The sequence below is a fragment of the Dipodomys spectabilis genome, unplaced genomic scaffold, assembly GCF_019054845.1.
Source record: "Dipodomys spectabilis isolate Male_0828 unplaced genomic scaffold, ASM1905484v1 ptg000365l, whole genome shotgun sequence".
Taxonomy (NCBI): domain Eukaryota; kingdom Metazoa; phylum Chordata; class Mammalia; order Rodentia; family Heteromyidae; genus Dipodomys; species Dipodomys spectabilis.
The window spans coordinates 14,137,490-14,155,111 of record NW_024871042.1 but is presented as its reverse complement, the minus strand read 5'-3'; the positions used below and the strand labels follow the sequence as shown (position 1 = coordinate 14,155,111).

At 34.9% G+C, this 17,622-nt stretch overlaps 1 protein-coding gene across 1 annotated transcript in view; it reads left to right on the top strand.

The window, feature by feature from the left end:
• Stt3b (STT3 oligosaccharyltransferase complex catalytic subunit B) overlaps positions 1-10,129 on the top strand; it is a 76,461-nt gene extending 66,332 nt beyond the window's left edge. The window contains exons 14-16 of the mRNA XM_042666572.1: positions 2,482-2,595; positions 5,174-5,386; positions 8,534-10,129. Of these exons, the coding sequence (XP_042522506.1) occupies positions 2,482-2,595; positions 5,174-5,386; positions 8,534-8,614 (408 nt within the window). The 3' untranslated portion in view covers positions 8,615-10,129. The remainder of the gene's footprint in view (positions 1-2,481; positions 2,596-5,173; positions 5,387-8,533) is intronic.
• Positions 10,130-17,622: the final 7,493 nt, after the last annotated feature.

Here is a 17,622-nt window from a genome sequence, read left to right as displayed (position 1 = left end):
CATTGCTTCTACTTTATACTGACCCTTAAGTTTGTAAACCTGAGAGGTCTGGTAACCTTGAAATTTTTCTGTTTGCCTTAGTCCTTTTCCATGTAATAATAATACATTGATCATGTGATTTTCTGGCTTAAAATCCTTTAACAGTATGGAAACGACCTTGCAACAGACAGATAAGAGTCAACTAAAATTCTTTCAGCTTGGTGTTATGATCAAGTTAGTTTGGGCCAGTCAAGATAAATGCTTTGAATACTAGGTCTTATTTTAGGTCTGGAATTATAAAGATCACCAAGGCAGACTTAGGTCATCACTATTAAAAATGCCCAAAATAACTCATTTGTAGTACTGTTAGGAAAATTTGTAGAATGTCAAAGAAGCTTTATCCTAACAGCTACTACAGAATAGTGAAGCCATTGGTTTAAAGTCCAAACTTCTTATCCTGGAGTTTTTTCACTTTGCTACTCTACTCTGTACCCTGAAACTTGCTTGTGGTTTCTTTCCTTGACTCCCCTGGCAAGTGCTTATCATGGACCCTTTTTGGAGTACCTTCACCTACCACATATACACCACTTGTCAGAAGCCCTTTTCTGGTGTACCCTTTTCTTTATATGTCAGCAATCACACCTATGTATTGGGTAGTTAGATTTTATCTTATTTTCCCCATTTAGTTACGAGCTCTTAAAGAATGAGCATCCAGAATTGTGCACTATTCAAGAAAGATGCAAACAATGAAAGAGTTGCTACTAAAACACAATGAAAGAGTCTTTGGAGAAATGCATTGTATGTCATTTTATGAGATAAAGCCCAAGTTTCCTGATCAAATGTGAATTTCATGACATTTTTCCCTTAACTGTGATGAGCAAACATTTCCTAAAGTTGTATTGAAATATTCTCCCAGTATGCACACTTTAACATAATTATCAGTGTTCCCAAATAGATATTTTGAAAATACCTTATATATAGAAGCCCTAAGTTTCTGTGTTTTTAAATCTCATCATTTTTTAACTTTCTCAATAGATAATACATTCACATGATTGAAATTAAAGTACAAAAGTTTAAAAGGTAGCAAATGCTTGTAGTCCCAACATTTGGTAGGCAGATACAAGAGGATTACAAATTTGAGGTTAGCTTTAGGGCTACCTAGTGTAGAAAAAAATGATGTATTGTAAATTTTTTAAATTTACAGTTAATAACAGTATATCATGTTCTTGAAAACTGCTGAGAATATATTTTTTCAACTTTTCTTTTTTTGGGGGGGCTGGGGTCTGGTCATGGCATGAACTCTGGGCCTGGGCGCTATCCCTCAGCTTTTCAGCTCAAGGCTAGCGCTCTACCACTTGAGCCACAGTGCCACTTCTGGCTTTTTTTTGTTTCTGCTTATGTGGTGCTGAGGAATTGAACCAAGGGCCTCATGCATGCAAGGCAAGCGCTCTACCACTGAGCCACCTTCCCAACCCTGATTTTTCAACTTTTCTAACTATAAGAAAGTAAATGTGAAATAACACCATGTCAGATCAATTTAGCCATTCCACAGTATGTGTATGTGTGTAAAATTTTATTTTGACAGTTAAAAAAAGCAGACCAAAGTCCCTGGTAACTAAAGCAGGAATTAAAAATAAGGTGTGTACTGTGTTCATATTATATCTTTAGAATTTTCTGTATTAGGCTATGGAGAACTTCCTTTCTTACATTGGCATTATGTGTTTACTTGATTTATTTAACCTATTCCTGTTGATGAACGTTAACGAAGTTTCTGAGTTTTTGTCTTAGAACAGTGGTGCAGATAACTTTCTACATTTTCTGCATTCCTTATTTCACACCATATGCACATATCTAGAACAAATTTATAGACAAGGGATTTTTCAATCAAATTACTTTTTTACATTCAGAAATTACATTTTCTAACTAGAGTACCAAATTGTTCTCTGCAGTGATTAATCTATAAATTAACCCAGTGAATATTACTCTCAGCACTGTCCCTGAACTTTCTTTTGCTCAAGACTAGCACTCTACCACTTGAGCTCAGTGCCACTTCTGGCTTTTTCTGTTCATGTGGTACTGAGGACTTGAACCCAGGGCTTCATGCATGCTAGACAAGCACACTCCCACTAAGCCACATTTCCAGCCTTGGATTTTTTTTTTTTTTTTAATCAATGCTTTTAAAACATTCCCTTCTCCGCTAGAGGAGTTGTTAGAGTTCATATGGGAAAAATTAGGAAAAGTCTGAAAGGAATAATGAGAATGAAGCATATAGGGCTAGCTCTCTTTACAATTAAATAATGTTGGTTTCATTCTTTTAAAACTGAAGGTTTTACTCTGTTGTCTAAAATAGTAAGATTAATTTGGGATGCGAGATAAAAATGAAAGTGGTTTTATGAAGGTATGTCAAAAGGTAATTCTCACAGAAAAAGAAAAACAAGAGCCTTGTAGCTTTAGATGTGCTAGATTTAATTAACATAGAGATTTCTGGTTTCTTTCTCTTAGGAAGGTGACTATTTCACCCAACAAGGAGAATTTCGTGTCGACAAAGCAGGATCCCCAACTTTGTTGAATTGCCTTATGTATAAAATGTCATACTATAGATTTGGAGAAATGCAGGTTGGTTAAATCAGTTTTTCTGTTAGTCTTTATTCAAAACATAAATTTCCTGTAGAAAACAGGATGATATCTTGATCTCATCTGCCATACAGAGAAATGTATTTGTCTAAAGATGCTTTGTTTTAATTAAATTTAGATTTCTATGTGAGAAATTAGAAAATAATATATCAATATTGTTTAACACTAACTCACATCTAACTTTTGTTTGCCTTCCTACCTTTTTTTTGACTGCAAACTTTTTGAAGGCTTTATCTCCAGGAGAGAACTCTTCCAGCTTGAAAACAGTGGGATTCTTTCCTACTTGTGGAACAAAGCCAAAAATTGATTGATTATGTAGTCCCTTTTGATATTCACTCTATCCTTGTTCTCCTTTACTACAGACAGCTAGAACTGTCTAGGTCAGTTTCAGTAAATGTGAATGATGCAGAAAAAAGTCTAAAGGTCTGCAAAATAAGTGAATATGCAGAGGCTTTGTAGCAGAGTGACGGAACAATTGGCATTGTGTCATACCTTGTCTGAGTTTTAGGTCAAGTTTTTTCAAACCAGGTAACCCCTCAGATAAGCTTTATCCCCTGAACTCGACTTTACTTTTTTGTAAATAATGGGGTTGGATTGATGCTGGGTTTTGAGGTAGACCATATGGAACAAAAAGATATGACTCTGTCGCATAAAAGTCTTTTTTTAACTAAAAGTAATTAAGAAACATGAAGGCAAAGTTTTCTTGATTCAAACTCTATTCTGTCTAAAGATAAGAATTAAATTCTTCTCTAGAAGGCTGCTCTGGAGAGAGGGCACTAGAGGAATCTGCAAAGACACATTAGTTTCTCATATATATATTTTTTTATTTTTTATTTTTTTGTCTGGTCCTAGGTCTTGAACTCAGGGCCTAGGTAGGTATTGTTCCTGAGATTTTTGCTCCAGGCTAACATTCATCCACTTGAGCCACAGTTCTACTTCTGGCTTTTTAGTACATAATTGGAGATAAAGGTCTCATGGACTTGCTTCCCAGACTGGCTTCAAACCATGATCCTCATATCTCAGTCTCTTGAGTAGCTAGGATTACACTTGTAAGCTACCAGTGCCCGGCTACTGTTCTTTTTTGAACATGCAATATCTCATGTTTAATTTTTATTGATGTTTCTCCTGTATGATGTGCACTACATATACTAATGAACTTGTTTTGCTCCTGTAACTTTGACTTTATTATAGGAGTTCATCCCAACTTAGAACTCAAGAGGGTTAAGGATTAAGGAGGCAATTATACAAGTATTTTTATAGCATTAATGACTATAATACCAAGTTACTGTTTTTGTACTAAGTAAGGTCTCAGTAAAAATTAATTCCATATTGCTTTCTAGTCAAGTGTTTTCACCAGAAAGGAGAGGAATGATTGATTACCTGTCTAATTTTCTACCATCACCAGGATCATGATAGTTCTCTAACCTGGAGGGATTTGTTTAGGCCTCAATTTGTGAAACAGATTTTATCCTCTTACAGAGTACAGTTATGACTAATATGGGCCAAGACTTGATTTTTAGAATGGTCTGCTTTTATCTACAGTTTAAGCCATGTTGTTAGCATGTGTTCAGTTTTCATGTCTGCCTTAATTATGAATGTTGCATGGCTACAATATAAAATGTGTATTCTTTTTACTGTTGTATAGATAAGCAAGAGCAGGTTATTCACTGTAAAATAGTCCTTTTTCTTTAAGTTTTAGAGTGGAATTTATCTAAGTTTGTGCATTTACATAACTGAGGCTAGAATTTCTTTCCTGTTTTTTGTTTTGGCAGTACTGGGGTTTAAATTCAGGACCTTGTTTTTACTAGGCAGGTGCTCTGCCTTGAGCCACACTCACAACCCTGTTTTGCTTTTTAGTTCTTTTTCAAGTAGGGTCTGGTCTGGCTTTTTGCCCTGGACTGATCTCAGACCTGATTGTCCTACTTACAGCATCCCAGGGCCTCCTGTGCAGCTGGGATCACAATTCCTCACCTTCAGGCCTATTTTATTGGTTGAGATGGGATCTGACTGAAAAAATTTCACTGGCCTGCCCTGGAACCAGGGTCCTCCTAATCTGCACCTCTCAAGTAACTGTTGTAACAGGTGTGAGCCACCATTCCCAGCCTAGAGAAAATATTTCTCTGAAGAGATTGTATTTAGGCTGATACCAAAGGTTTTAAAGGAGCCAGTAGTACCCAAACAGCTGAATAAAGACCGTATTCGGCAAAGAATCACAAAACTGTGAGGACCTGAAACAAAAAGCAAGCACCTTCTCTGTGTTTTCTCTAAGCATGTGTGTTCTCTCCCTGCATGTATGTGTGTGTGACGGGGGTTGATTGATTGGGTTGGTTGGTTGGATTTTTTCCCTTTATTTTGTTTTTCATGCTTGTAAATTACTGATCTATTAAGGAATCTGTAAAATTCTTACTGTGATGTATTTAATTTTTCTTCCTCATTGCAACTCTTTATATTTTTGTTTTCTTAAAGTGTGAAATTGTTAAGTAATGATAATATTTACTACCTTTTGATACTGAATCTTTTCCAATGCAGTTAACATCCAGTACTAATATTACTCTTGCAGCTAGATTTTCGTACACCTCCAGGTTTTGACCGAACACGTAATGCTGAGATTGGAAATAAGGACATTAAATTCAAGCATTTGGAGGAAGCCTTTACATCAGAACACTGGCTTGTCAGGATATATAAAGTGAAAGCACCTGATAACAGGGAAACACTAAATCACAAACCTCGTGTCACCAACATTTCCCCCAAACAGAAATATTTGTCAAAGAAGGTGGGTGCCAAGTGTAGTCATTGTTATAGAAGAGTAACTCAATGCTTGTTGGTTTATATGAAAAAATTACTAAAAATAGCCAGTAAATTTCTACTTGCTAAATTTATGAAGACTATAATTTATATCTACATCTTAGGCATCTGTATTGTATTCTTGGCAAACTGAGCTTACGTGTAAGCTCACCTTAACAGCAGCCTTTACTAGATAGCATGATGGTTGTCCATGAACAAGTTGAGATGTTTCTACAGATATGTAGCTTCTTTGTGTTAAGATATTTGTAGTGTAAAATATCTGTGGCCATTGCTTTTCAAACATATAGGAAAAAATCCTAAAGCTTAATAGAATTGTCATTAGTTCCTCATCTTTGGTCAAAGCAAATTTATATCCCATCTTCATGTTCTATTCTTAGTAAAAAGTTTTACTATATTTCTCACTGAATAAAAGTAAGTATTAGCATAAGAAAGACAATATTGCATGTTTCTCTTATACAGAATTTCAACTTTAAATTGATGGTCGTGTAGGGGTGGGAACCAGTAAGAGGGTAACAGTAAATGATGAAACCCATTAAAATATTTTAAAGTAGTATAAAACAGTAGAGGGGTAGGTACATTTGATTAATAATACATCATGTGAATGTATGAAAATATCACAATACATCCCTTTGTATCTAATTTAAAAAAGAGACTTCTGAAGCAAAAAATCATTTCTTAGGTTACTTATTTTTAGCGTATTATTATGACAGAATGTGCAGGCAGGAATTTTGGTGTGACTTCTACAATCCTTTTAGAATAAATATTGATATGAATTACTGGGAATAATTATTGTTCACTTAAGCCAAGTAGATCTCTAATCTTTTCAGTCCTAGTATTTGAATGGATGCTTGGGTTTCCATAGTTCAAGATGAGTTATTTTCAGTCATTGAAGTGCAACTATCTTTTCCTGTAATGAATATTTACTAAATATGTTCAGAATGTACTTTTGTACTATAAAAGTTCTGAATATTATGGACATTTTAGATTAATATTTTCTTGATAACAAGTGAGCATGTCTAGACTAACGTGTTTAAAGATGACATATAATATTAACTCATCCTAATAGTCATTGGATATTCCAGTCTCCAGGTAAAATGATAAATTGTATGATCTGATTTCTCACAGGCTTGAGGCAGGAGAAACAGGTGAGTTGCGCCAGTACAGAAGTCAAAGCAAAGCCTAGAAGCAGTTATTCCAAAGACATCCAGAATAGAGAAGCAAAGCCTAGAAGCAGTTATTCCAAAGACATCCAGAATAGAGAAGACATTTATTTTACTCTTTTTTTTTAAGTTTTTGAACTTGCTATCTCATGAGAGAGCTCCCAAAAGCAGTAATTTTTTTTAATCTGACCTCTTTCGCCCTCCTTTCTATAATCTTTCCAAACAAGGACAAATAGGCAAACAATAATTTGTCTCTCATATAAGTTTTTAATTATTTCAAGGATTTAAAAAAATTGTTTGTCAATGCTTTCTGTTCTATTTTTTATTAATGCTATAAAGTAAGGTTTCTTTTCCCCCTACTTTTCTCTCTCTAACTTGGTTTGACTTTATGGGAGAACTGTCATTCTGACAATTTTCCTGTCACTACAAATATGGTATATTTAAGGCTGTAAAACATCTTTCTGGAATGGTTCAATCTCATAGGAGAAGTTATCCTAGGACTCGGTTAACTGCACAGTCACAGAGTTTTGATTTTGTGTGTTATGAAATTGCATAAAAAAAGATTTCTAGTTAGAAGTTTGTATATCGTAATAATTAAGGAAATAACCTTTTTTCTGTTTTTAAAATATATAACACTTAGATTTTTGGGGGGGAGGGGTTCCGGTCGTGGGGCCTGAACTCTGGTCCCTCAGCTCTTCAGCTCTACCTCTTGAACCGCAGCGCCACTTCTGGCTTTTTTCTTTTTGCTTATGTGGTGCTGAGAAATCGAACCCAGGGCCTCATGCATGCAAGGCAAGCGCTCTACCACTGAGCTACCTTCCCAGCCTAGATTTTGTTTTTATAAAACCTAAATTGGGCACTGCCTATAATCCTAGCTACTCAGGAGGCTGAGATCTGAGGATCATGGCTTAAAGCGAGCCCGGGCAGAAAAGTTCATGAGCCTCTTTACCTCCTGTAAAATACTCAGAAAAAAATCAGAAGTGGCACTGTGGGTCAAGTGGTAGAGCGCTGACCTTGAGCAAAAGAAGTTTAGGAATAGCACCCAGGCCCTCAGTTCAAGCCCCAGAACCAGCCAAAACAAAAACAAAAAACAAACAAAAGAACAAAACTTCCTAATAAAAGAGCAAAATATGAGTAACTAATTAGCAATAGCTAATTTTTTGTAACATAAAGAAGGTTGGTTACATTTTACCATGTGTTCTTGTCAATGTTGAAAAAAATTACGGATTGTTTGAAGTGAAATTTTGAATAAGAAGAATATGATTTTATATTTATCCTGTTGGTAATGCTTCCTCTAAGAGTTGTTTGAATATAAAAATTGAATTGAGCAGTCAGATTTTAACAGTCCTTAATCTGTTAATCTAGCAATTTGATGGTACATTAAATCCCAAAGAATAGTTAAATTTCTTCAATATCTAGAAAAGGATTGTCAAATTGATACACATATGCTGATATAGTTTACCCTGTAGAGTTTTATTTAACCTATTAAACATTTTTTGCAGTAATTTCGGTCACTACATTTGCAGTAATTTAAAACCAGAAAATACTTGTTTAAAGATACTTTAGTCATATCCTAAATTGTTACAGAAAAATGGTAAACTTACATTTCTGACACAGCTGACTCCTAAACTAGCAAAGCATTACCATTTTCTGATTTCCTTAATCTAGTGTTATATTCTGTCATGCCTGGAAATTTGAGAAATTATAACTACTAGTAGTTAGAAGTTAAGAGGAATGTATGATGGGGAATGCTGTGGCGGTAGTCTTTCCTTCCATCTTAAACCTCAGGGCTCTTAGGTTTGTCTCAGAGTTCTTAGTATATTCTTCCTGAAGCAGGTAATGGTACTATTCAGGGTCTAGTGCCAGGCAGAGCTAATATGATAACAGATAATATAACAAAGTCAACCATAGGTAAAAAACCTGAACTAATACCGTATGTTGTGTTTTCTTTTTAGACCACTAAAAGGAAGCGTGGCTACATTAAAAATAAGCTAGTTTTTAAGAAAGGCAAGAAAATATCTAAGAAGACTGTTTAAACACTGTTCTGGCTCCGGACTTGAAGCAGTGTCTTTGTGAGAACCGGTCTTTGCCTTTAGCTCACGTCGTGTTTCACAACTGAGGGTACAGAACTATATCATTGGTCCAGGTTAATGTGCAAAATTTTCTGGCAATGCCTCACTTAAAAAAATAAAATTGGCTTATTGAGAACAACTGTTTTATCAATTTGTAATGTGAAGCAGGACAGAGCACTGCTGTAAACGTCCAGCAGCAGATTTTTTATTGGTACATATTATCCTTCAAATCTGAGAATTTGGACTATTTGCACCAAAGAACCCTCTAATTTGGTCCCTGGCACATGCATACTTGTCATTGTTTTTATTCTTTTACAGAAGACCTGCATTTTGTTTGAATTACCCAAATAGCAATATGTAAAATACAAATGACAAAATGTAATGAGAGCTTCTTGAACCAGTAAACTAGTACAGGTCTAAGAGAGAGGTATTAGAAAAGTTATACTATATTTATTTTCATGTTTCTCCAGTGCAAAGAATGTTTCATCAAATGTACATTGTCTATTGTTTACTGTTGCTTAGGAAGCTGCCTTTTGAAGATGGACCTCTGAGTAACTAATTGACTGAACTAGGTTTTTTTGTTGATACATGATTACTGCTGTTAGCAGTTGTTTTTCACCAGGTACTTGTAGATTTCATGCATTATTCATTCAAGGGCTAAATTTATATCCTTTGGAAATCATGGCAACTGCAGAGAATGTTGCTCACCAGGAAGAGGCTTGGTACCTTAATACTGAGATTAGTACTGTCTACAGGAAAGATTAAGGAAAACACTCAAAATGGATAGGTATCCAAAGTTCATTTTCTGTGTGTCTTCAAAATGACAAAGGATTTGTAAACTTTGCCTACATTTTTATTCATTTTATATGAGTTTCATTCATCACAATGATTTTATTCTGTGCTCCATATTCTTAATCTTAAAAACATTTGATGAAACTCTTTAGTACTGTATACATTTTCTTACTTTTATTAAAAATGTGACTATTGTCAAAAATGCACTAAAATATAAATGGAGATTGAACATGTTCATTTTCCAGCTTATAGACAACTTTATACAGACTTGAAAATTTTCTCCAGTTTAGTAAAAGTGAAAGAGAAAGGGTTTTTCCTGCCACAGGATGTAAACTTTTTTTTATATATATATATAACAAGCATAACACACCACTGCTTTGAGTGGAAAAGTGCAGAATAGTATGTACCTTTTATGAAGAAAAATGTAATTACAATGTTCAGTGAGAATGTTACTGCTGATTTTCTTTTTCAAGGTGTAGAATATTCTTTGATTTATAGAATTCATTTTTGACCCAGATGATGGTTCTTTTACAGACCAATAAAATGGCTGAACATTTTCACAAATAAAAGCATAACTAAATCTGGATTTCTGATACCGTGTCATTGGGGATTTTATTTTACTTTATTGCTTTAATTCAATGCAGAAAAGTTGTTAGCTTAGGAGAAATAAAATTACTTCAAATTTTGTGTTAAGTGTTGTCTTTTGGGAAGCAGAGACAGTGGATTTCAGTTCAAGGCCAGCCTGGGCTAAATTAGGCAGACTTTCAAAAACAAGCTGCCATGGTAGTTCACACCTATTCTCTCAGCTCCTCAGGAAGTAGAGTGGAGGTAGGGGGACTGTGGTGGCTAGGCTGGACTTTTGAGACCCTATCTGAAAAAGTAAAAAAGGACTCTTGTTTTTGAAAGGAGATACAGTACCAATCACATACTTTGCCAAGGTAGTATGTATGAAAAAAATTAGTTCAACTAGTTATGTTGCCTTTTTACCCTAGAAGGGGAAATCTGATCTTGACATTTGACATGGGGTTGGAAAAACAGGAGAAATGTAGCCAAAGAAGAATTTTCTCTATTTAAGGTTAAGAATCTTACAAATAGATTTTATAAAGTTCTGATAATTCATCAGTAAATTCTTCAATTGTAGAATTTTCTCATGGGGGAGAAAATGTTTACACCTTTCTTAGAGAACTGGATTTGGGATTTTGATGTATCTTGTAAGTAACTGCTGTATTGTAACTTGTGCTTGTATTGTAGCAAAATATGAAAATAGTTGTTTGACCACATTGGAATGTGGGATAATTGGCTTAAAATAATTATTCATGTTTACTTAATATTGTACAATACAGTGGAATTCCAACAATGTGACCTTCAAGTTTTAGATGGCAAAATAGCTTTTAAAGTTGTTTTGCTTTTAGTATATATAAGGAAGGCATTGAGGTAGCAGGTCCAAAGACAAATTCAGTTTTCATTAACTTACTTGAGTTTGCAATGTGTTCATTTGAATCCCTAAGCCACAGCCAAGAAGCCAGAGGACTAGCTTATTATACAGATTTCCTCTTAGACTACTACTGTTTCCATATTCAAAGGCCTTAAGATGATCAAATTTGGAGCTGCTGCTTTAAAAAAAAAAAATTTGCTTCGGGGTAGGGGGGGGTGTAGCTTAGTATAGAGATGTTGCCTAGTACAGTACACAGAAAAAAAAATTCTAAAATACACATAGCAATATTTACCAACTTAACCATTTTAAAATGCAACTCAGTTGTATTAAGTATGTCTACTTAGTTTTGTAGCTAATTTCTATGCTAGAGGTGCTTAATGTGGATTTTGCCATATGTCTTCCTCATTGCCCTTAATCTTCAAACTGAGGATGGTGGAGAAATAGGTACACTTGGAACTCAACAGTAATTTGCAGTTGCCGTGGTAAAAACTCGAGGAAACAGAAAACCAATGAAATGTCAGTGTGTCTAGATTTTTCTTGTGAAATACAGCACAAAGCAGCAAAAATATTATAACCTAGTTAATTACCACAAAGTAGATTAGGAGATTGAAACAATATGCGGGCATTACAGAAGCCTTGTGATTCCTTCCAGTCACTGTCAGGTTGTTTCTCTTTCCAGAAGGTAATCACTCCTTTTATGGAAATGACTTTGATTTATGCTTTTACACGTAAGTATTTACCTAAACATTTTATTGTTCCTATTCTTTGAACTGTTTTAAATAGGAATATAGGATTTGTATTTTTTTGTATTTACTGCTTTCTGAATTTGTCAAAATCTTCCAAGTTAGCATCTGTTTTGCACTGGCAATCCTCCTGAGTACAGGGATTTATAGGTGTGCATCATCACCCTGCCAGTCCTTCTCATTATGTTTTGTCTTTCTGGGTAGTGAATAGTTCATGATTTTCTGTTTAGTTTGCCATTTCCAGGTTATTAATGAAATAGGCAATTTGGAAATCCTCTTAAGGTGTTGATTGTAGTGCATATTTCCAATGCCCCCCTCCCCCCAAAAAATAGGTTTTATGTCCTGTGTGAGTTCAGCATTTGTGTTGTACATTGTCTAGGAATTAATCATTCTAATAGTCTCTTAATATGTGATATGCCTTGTTTTAAAAACAATCTTAATTGAAATCTATGAAGCCAATCTGTTTTCTAAGAAAGATGTTTTGTCTTCGCTATTTATTTTTATAGTCCACCTAGAATTTATTGTGTATAGTTTAAATTGCTTTAGTTTTGGGTTTGTTCTTGTTGGCATATGTTTACGTATTCAAAGACCATTCTTTCAAAGCTCTGGAGCACTACTTTAGCAGCAAATCCAATTCCATAAAATTTGTTAGCTAACAGAGGTCTTGGAGGGTTGGCTTAACCTAGCATTAAGGTAATTAAGATGTAGTAGCGTTCTCATCTTTTCTTGTCTATAGGACCTTGCTTTTTTGGTATTTGTTTTATAGTCAGGCTATTCTTTATTGAGAATCTATCTGTGAGCATGGTATATACTTACATTTGTATGTTTTTAAAAGTTTTCTATTTGACAGCTTTTTAAGAGCCTGCATGTTTTCATCAATTCTGTTACCTGATACTATCTTACAAAATACTGTCAGTTGCTTTTTATATATTGAAATGTATTCAACTACTTTGTGAAACTCAGTCTAATAGTTTATTTCAAAAGATAATTTGTGAATATACACTGTCATCAGCTTTATTTTTCCCTTTAATAATGGTCTTGTATTTAATATTCTTGCTCTGTTGCACTAACACATAGATATCCAGTCTAGTGCTATATAGAAAAGGTACCATTCCTGTCTCTTCTCACAAGGAAAACTTTGCTTCACTGCTGAAAGTGTTTGCTGTACTTTTTCTGAGATAGCTTTGATCAAAACATTGTTTTTCCACGTTACCATTTTTAATCATGAATAGGTTTGTTTCTCAAGGCTTTTTCACTGACACTGATTTTTCTCCATAATTTATTATGGAGAATTATAGACTTTGTTTGCTATGTTAAATTTGTATTCCTGGAATAACAATGATAGGTAGAAATCACTGTTGAAACTATTTAGGTCTTCATATAAGGAAAAAGTTTTGGTAATGCTATTAGTAAAATTGATGGTTTGCTCTCTTATATTTTATCTTTGTACCTTTGCTTCCTCGTTGACATTTTTTTTTAATCAATATTTATTTTTTTAAAAAACAAAAGAGCAGGGGCTGGGAAGTTGGCTCAGTGGTAGAGCGCTTGTCTTGTATGCCTGAGGCCCTGAGTTCGATTCCTCAGCACCACATAAGAAAAAAGAAAAAAGCCGGAAGTGGAGCTGTGGTTCAAGTGGTAGAGTGCTAGCCTTGAGCTGAAGAGCTGAGGGACAGTGCTCAAGCCCAGAGTTCAGGCCCCACGACCGGACCCAAAAACAAAAACAAAAGAGCAGATCCTGACTTATTTCTACAGAATTGTTGAGTCTACTAATAATAATCTGTGCTATTTGTGTGAGGAACGTTTTTTTTAACCTGGCATATTAATTGCTTCTTCTGAATGTATGAATTTAAAGTATCCAAGGGTACTTTGTTCAAACCCAATTCTCACACATAATTTCTTGAATTATGGTTAAGATACTCTGATTTTAGTTGTTTCAAATTGCAACTTGCTCTGTGGCCTAGCATCAATTTACATATATATATATACATATATGTGTATACATATATGTATACACACACACACACACACACACACACACACATACACTAGTGCTTTTAGTGTATTTTGGTAATGTTATGTTTCAGAGACATGGATATATTTAAAAATACACATTGGGATAGAGCACTTGACCTGGCAAGCTTGTGAGTTCAAGCCCTGAGTTCAGTCAGGGAAAATGGGGTGAAGAGGACAGAAAGGGGAAAGGAAAAGGGTGATTGGCAGTAAGCCCTTATAAACATTAATTATAAAGTGTATACCATGTCTTTGAAAGCAATGTGTGCTTTTGGCCATTGGGCATGTTTCAATCTTTATAACCATTTTTCTTTGCTTACTACAGTTAACGTTGTATACTTTTATAGATTTGTTGGTTTCTCCATGAATTGTGACTTTTTTCATGTTTTAATTCCACATTATTGAGTACACATTTGGAACTTCTTATTGGTAAATTGGAATGTCAGTTTTATGGAATGATCAGGCTTGTGTCTAAAGTACACACAAGCTTTCACATGGTGTTTGCGTATCTTTTTCATCCATCTCATATAACCTACTTCGAATTTTTTATCAGCTTTGTGACTTGGTATTTTTTATCAGCTTTGTGACTTGGTATTCATCAGTTTTTTTAAGTTCAATAATACTCTCTTCTGATACCAATTAAACATAATTAGACTTTGATTTTTATAATTGTCTCTTTTGGATCTTTATTCTGTTAAATACTAGAATTGAAACTGATAAAAAAAAAAATAGTTCAGCGGGTTGTTTCTATTGCAGTTTTCTTTCTGGTCATTGTTGTGGTCTTACCTCATCAGTAGGGAGAATTTTTTGCATTAAACTACATGGTGCTTTAGATTTTCTTTTATGTATGTCAGATACCCAGGGAAACAAACCAACCAGAATTACCTCATCAGTAGGGAGAATTTTTTGCACTAAACTACATGGTGAAACAAACCAACCAGAATTACCTTAATGTACTTTTAAGAATGGATGTTGTATACAAAGCTATTGTTCCTTTTTCCCAACCTAAAATGATCCAAGGAGCTCATTCAAGCAGACCTTACTCCTATACAATTATTAAAATTATCATTTAGCCTCTGTCTACTTCCCAAAGGAAAATGACCCCAAGTGCTAGACATAAGAATTTCCATCCCTTTATTCTCATTTAGTGAATCTATTTTCATGCTACCATGTCTTAAAAGGTATTAACACTTTTCTATTTCTGTTTAGTTGGGGAATTGGTCCAAACTCCTAGTCTACTACTATCAGAAGTAAAATACTAGTAATAATTTTTCCTTTGTATACAATGACATACATGGCATGCACATCTCCAGTAATAGCTACAGGGCCTGTTTAATCATTAGACACTGCAAATCCTAATTTTGTGCCTTCCAAAAATAGAAAATAGGGGGGTTTCCTGCTTTGGGAATTGTATTTCTAAATCTTAAAACCAACCTGCAGATATTTTAAATATCAGGTATCTGCCTTTCTGAAATTAGCTGTGGTGAACATGAGTCTTAAGGAAACAAAACATAAGATCATGACTAACAGCAGTCTTCTCTTGTAATCTCAATATGTTGTGCTGTTAATTCTAGATGAATCATGTATTCCTCCTTTGACAAAATAAGGTTAATATGGACCAGAGGATCAGGCCTATTTCTTGCTGAAGGGGAAAAAAAAGATACGGTCCTATAAATAAGTAAAAAAGTACATTAACCAACATTTACTTCCCTTCCTTCATGGAAGATTAAAAGAATCTGTCAGTGGGTGTGTACTGTATTTAATTTTGTTAAAATGTGTGATGTTCTACTTCCATCAGTTGATCCAACATAATTTGCTTAGACTACACCTTCCCATATTTAACTGGCACATATATATGTAGAAAACTGATCAAACTATTGGTTTATTTTCAGTTCAACTGATCTATATGTGGCCTTAAATTAATATAGTACGCCATTCCTGTGACTCTTGAACTCAATGCATGTTTTATTCTATCTACAAGCTATCCTGCAAAAGGGAGGATGTATTCATTGTTTTGTCACTGACAACTAATATCAACTATATATATATATGTGTGTGTGTATATATATATATATAAAGAACTCTTAGGAAGATACAAAAAATGATTTTTATTATGGCACGTGACAAAAAAATGCCAAGAAAATATATGAGAATGAACATTCTACCCATTAGGTCAACTAATGTATTGGAGAGAATTTACAGAAAGGAGCTCACACATTTCTGATAATTTAAACTGTTAAGATCACTTGGAAAACTGGCATTAGTGCATTTGAAGGGATGCATACACTTATCCTAGCAATTCTGCCACACAGGAAAAAAACCATGTTGCTTTTAAAGGAACATTAATAATGTCAAGAAAAAATTGAGCTAAAGAACCATGTAAAAGGTATTTATTTAGCGTGTGTTTTCAATTAGTCTAAAAACAGACAAAACTAGAATGTGTGCTTTGGGTTGTATACATAGGACTGAAACAAAGAAAATGTCAGCAGGGTTAGAAGAGCGCTCAAGTTTGGGAAGGTAGAGAAAATGAGTTTGGGAATGGGCAGTTATGATTAAGTGTACTTTGCATTGGGTTTTTGGGTTACACATGTCTGCTTTTAAATAATGTTACTGGAATTTTTTAGCACTGTTCTTGGGTTCTACTGTGTACTAAGGAGGAGGAGGAATGAGTGAGGTGAGGCCTGCCTAGAAACTGGGCTCTCCTTTGCCTCATCTAGGAGTTTAAACAAGGCTACCCTATTGCAGAGAGAGGTCTGTCTGGGAAATGGTAACCAGTACTCAGACAAACTTCTGGATGTCATTCTACAGAACCAGAGACATGTCAGACGAATTATGCGTAAAAGACACAATAAAGTTCTTGAGAATGAGGTGGAGCAATGCTCTGGGGAAAAATACATTTAAAAACAGCTTTGTATAAAGGAAACCCTAAGCAGTTCATAAAGTCCCAAGTACCCGGCAATGGCCTTCACTCTGGGCTGGCACCAAAGATTAGAAGACACCCTCACTGGAGAAGGTCTCCCCTGGGCTTGGGCTAGTGTACAAGGAGAGGTGGCTTGCTTTTTCACAGGCTTTTTTTTTTTTTTTTTGAGAGGTCGAATCAGGAGTCTTGGAAAGCTAACGACTTGACAGGGCTACTTTTAAAGATACCAAGAAACAAACATGGCCCAGTCCGATGAAGAAAATGTCCCTTGAAATGAGCATCAAGTGTATATGGTTTGATAGAACTTGTGCTCACAAGACTAAAGGAAAATGTAAGAGATAAGCATTTCTATCTTAACAGCAGACACAATAGAATGAGAATAGGATGACTGCTTATTTGAAACCATGTTTGATACCAACATTGCATGAAGGGGATTTCAGAAAACAGATTCAGAGAAAAGTGAAGCCAGGAACTTCCAAGTTCTAGAATACAGAAGCTAAGTTAGTCCAAGAAATGGACTAACCTCCAAGTAAGGGATCTATAAGTTCAAACTCAATAGCCAAAGAGAAACATGGCTTGCCAATAGGAAGAGGGGTTTCCCAACAGAAATATGAAAGGTCTGGAGGCAGTGGTGTGATGTTTAAAGGTATTCATGGGAAAATACCTCAGTTATGTCTGTACCAAAAGAAGGAGAAATGTAGACATTCTGGGATAAAGGCTGAGGCAGGGTTAATTGCTACAGACCTCCCATCGCAAGTTTTGGAAAAAGCAAATTACAGGCAAATAGTAGTAATTTGGGCTCATTACTAGTAGTCTTACAGGATTTAAGAGAAAGCCATGAAGCATAAATCTAATGGTTTACACTGAAAGTGTAATAAGAAATAGCTGTAAAGAACAAGCCTTTGTATACAATTTAAACTGGTAAAACATCTTAGTTACAATAATCTGTCACAGAGAAAATGGGTATACCACATACAAGAAGTTTTATCACTACAAACAAAAGACAGTCATGGAGGAAGTAGCACCTTATATAAGCTGTAAGATGAAGGAAAAATCGTTCAAGTCTTTCCTT